Source organism: Pteropus vampyrus, unplaced genomic scaffold, assembly GCF_000151845.1.
Source record: "Pteropus vampyrus isolate Shadow unplaced genomic scaffold, Pvam_2.0 Scaffold36, whole genome shotgun sequence".
Taxonomy (NCBI): domain Eukaryota; kingdom Metazoa; phylum Chordata; class Mammalia; order Chiroptera; family Pteropodidae; genus Pteropus; species Pteropus vampyrus.
The window spans coordinates 4,382,774-4,386,348 of NW_011888817.1; the positions used below are offsets into that span (position 1 = coordinate 4,382,774).

The 3,575-nt window shown below is 33.8% G+C and overlaps 1 protein-coding gene across 3 annotated transcripts in view; it reads left to right on the plus strand.

Moving 5' to 3' along the window:
- TMEM50A (transmembrane protein 50A) overlaps positions 1 to 3,575 on the plus strand; it is a 14,984-nt gene that overhangs the window by 6,761 nt on the left and 4,648 nt on the right. For 2 of the 3 annotated variants that reach the window (XM_011357623.2, XM_023529175.1), the window contains exons 4-5: positions 789 to 881; positions 3,346 to 3,406. In XM_011357623.2, coding sequence (XP_011355925.1) covers positions 789 to 881; positions 3,346 to 3,406 — 154 coding nt within the window. The remainder of the gene's footprint in view (positions 1 to 788; positions 882 to 3,345; positions 3,407 to 3,575) is intronic. The other variant, XM_023529176.1, reaches the window with a different exon arrangement.

Below are 3,575 nucleotides of genomic sequence, written 5' to 3' on the forward strand. Positions count from 1 at the left end.
AGAGCCAGTTCGTATTTGTTTTACTATCACATCTATGAGTAACAGCTTATTATTTCATAATTACTGTTTTATATTTTGGAGACAAAATCAAAAATTTATATATAATTTTTTTGCTGTGCTTTATTGAACAGAGCAGTGTTTTTATTAAAATTCACTTGTGCTAAACATCTCAGAATTCATTTTAGGCAGTCTAATGACACCATTTATTTTATAGCAAATCTGCATAAATATTATATAAATGTGATTTAAAAGTTGATTGTCTTCCTCTCCTAAATAATTTTAATGCAGCTTTTCTAAGCGCCAGCCACGGTAAATATAAATTTATTTTGCTGCTTGATTTTCATGAAAGTGAAATATGGTAGTGTTTAGATTCACATATCGCTGAATATGAATTTTTTGTTAAGTATACCTCTGTTTTTGATTGAACGTTCTCTTGGAGAACTTGAAATTTTGGAGCACTATTTCTAAAAGTATATAGAGAAAGAGCCTCTAAATATGGTGCAGTATATTTTGTGAGATTTTCATTGCACAGTTGAGGAAAGTTTGGGTTTTTTTTCGGTATTCATATTTAGGGAAAGTAGACATAGTCACTTAAAATACACAGACCAACAAGAAAAAGGCTACCATTTTCACTGTTAGAAGATACTCAACACGTCTTCCATTCTTATTTTAGACTAAAAACAATTACACGTTTTTTCTGTTTGGGTTTTTCTTTTTTTTCTGAAAAGTTAATTGAACCGACTGTCTTCATATGAGAACAATTCAGGTAAAATTTTATTTCCTTTAAGGCGCTCGCATTTGGCTGTTCATTGGTTTCATGTTGGCCTTTGGTTCTCTGATTGCATCTATGTGGATTCTCTTTGGAGGTTATGTTGCTAAAGGTAAGAGAAAATACAGCTTACCTTTTACTTCAATGGAATACCGAAATTGTGCATTAAAATTGGTTATTTTGGACTAAAGCTTTCTTTCATATAGATAGGCCAACTATTAGCAATGCATTTATACCTGGAAACTCCCCTCGCCCATCAGTATTTTATTTGTTTGGTATGTTTTTAGTATCCCTTTCTTCTGTATTTTTTCTTCTGATTTAGAGCCTGGGAAGAATGAGACCCAGCTCCAAACCTTGCTCCTCTTTGGCTTCCAAAAACCTCAAAAACAGAATAGATATGTTTTCTACTATTTTGCAAGTTTTGACTTCCTGAATAATATCCATGCAAAATTCTAACATCCTAGAATTGAAATTTATTAAGCTAAGCCTTCCTGATAATATGAAATCATCTCCTTTTAGATAGGAAAGTAAATTAACGTTTAATGTGCTTCTGCTATATAAGGCCAGTTTAAGGCAAACTCAAGAAAAGGTACTGCTCTTAGATCCTTGGCTGAAAGTTGGACCCGAGGGGCACCAGGAAAATATGAAAACCACTTACTGTTCCAGGCAAAATAGACTATGCTTATCATAGCAAAAATACAATATTAATGATTTGCAAAAACTGGACCAGCAGAAACTGACCTAGCTCACATTTTAACTGTTTACTTCTTTGATTAAAATGTAATTCTTGGATTAAAGACATGGGTTTGTTGAATTTTTATTAAAATCACTTAAATATTATAGACAGAAATGATAGGCATTTTAAAATATTTATATTTTTTCAAGCAATGTAACCAAAAATGTAGAAAAGAAAGAAATGTAAAAGAAACTATAATAATCTTAGTGCTTTTATATATTTGGTGTGTTTCCTCTGGTCTCTTCTGTTTTTATGTAGTTATAGTCATAGTTACAAATACAATTTTGAGCCCAGCTTTTTTCATTTAACATGATATCATAAGTAATTCTCGTCCTGCTACAAAATCTTTGTCACCATCATATTTTAAAAACAGCAAATCACTTTTTTATTATTTGAATTGTGTTAATAACTTGTCCTTTTTATAAAACTGAGATTATAAAAGAGCTTAAAGAAGAAAATAAAATTACTGATCATTCTTTCCCAAATATGACTATTAATATAGAGCCCCTTTTTGTAGGAATGTGTTCATCTCATAGAATTTTAAATTATTTTCCAGAAGTCTTCTGGAGCCAGGTGATGTTTTGAGATTATTAGCAGCAAATCTGTGATTTTATAAAGTTGCTTTTCTACAGGATCTTTATGAGCCATTCTAGTGATAATAGTTATTTAATGTGACCTTCTAACAGAGAAGGCCTAATACAAACCAGCTGTGACAGTGAACACCAGATTAAAGCTATTCTGAGAAAAAGTTGACAGTTCATCTATTCATAATGCCTCAGTTCATCAGTTAGTAATTGTTGACATAGCTAATAGTAGAATTTCAGCTTTAGTTCAGGATAAAATCAGAATGGTCTTGCCCATCTCAGGTAATGGCCACTCTATCTCTCCAGATGTTTAGGCCAAAAACCCTGGGTGGTTAAGGCCTGTCAATGATGACACCTCTCTTCTCATATTCCACATCCAGTCCATCAGCAAATCCTGTTGACCCTGCTGTTAACATATCTCAAATCCAACCTCTTTTTACTATTTCAATTGCTTCCACTCTGGTTCAGTCCATTAGTCTCTTATCTGATTTCCTGAAATAGCCTCCCCACTGGTTTCTATTGTTCCCCTTCCCCCTTGTAGTCTACTCTCAGCACAGTCAGAGGGATCCCATTAAAATATGTCAGCTCATGTCTTTTTCTGCTCAAAACCTCCAGTGGCTTATCATCTCACTCAGGATAAAATCAAAGCCTTCAGCATAACTGCACAGCTCTGTAGGATCTTCACCCAGCAGCCTGCCCCTCATATTTCTTCATCTGTCTCCTGCTTTTTTCCCTTTTGCCCACATGACCATGCCTCTGATGTACCAGGGTTCTCTTTCCTCAAGGCTTTTGCACTTGCTGTCCTGCTGCTTCTGCATGCCCCTGCCCAGTCTTCCTTCCTGTCCTTACCCCAGTGTCACCTCCTTATGAGGTCGTCTGTCTATCTTTATAAAATGTCGTCATTCACTGCACTTCCTGTACCTTTCCTGCTTTATTTATTCCTCTTATTTATTCTCTATATCATCTAGCTCCGTGAAGGCGAACTTTGCCTGTTTTATTCTCTGCTGTATCTTCAGCACAGTAAACAGTGCTGAACTTAGTATGCACTCAGTAAATATTTGTTAAATGAATGAAAGGAGCTATCATTTACTAAACCATGGCTAGACTCTGTCAAATGTATTATGTCATTTAATACTCAAACCAACCATAGTTACCAGGAAATCAATTATGTTAGGCAGGAAAACTGATATTCAATATATTAGAAACTAAATGTTTTAAGGTGATAAACCTTTAAATAGTCCCATTATTTTTTACAGAAAAAGCCATAGTATACCCTGGAATTGCTGTATTTTTCCAAAATGCCTTCATCTTTTTTGGGTAAGTTTGTTTTGCATTCTTCATTCTAACTTCTTAAATTGTTTTTTTTTTTGTAATAGTTTATGTCATTTACAATATTTAGTTGCTTAAGTTACCCATCCGGTCCTCCTCCATCATGTTACTGTCATAAAGTATGAAGAATGAGAGATTTTTTTTTTTTTTTTTTTTT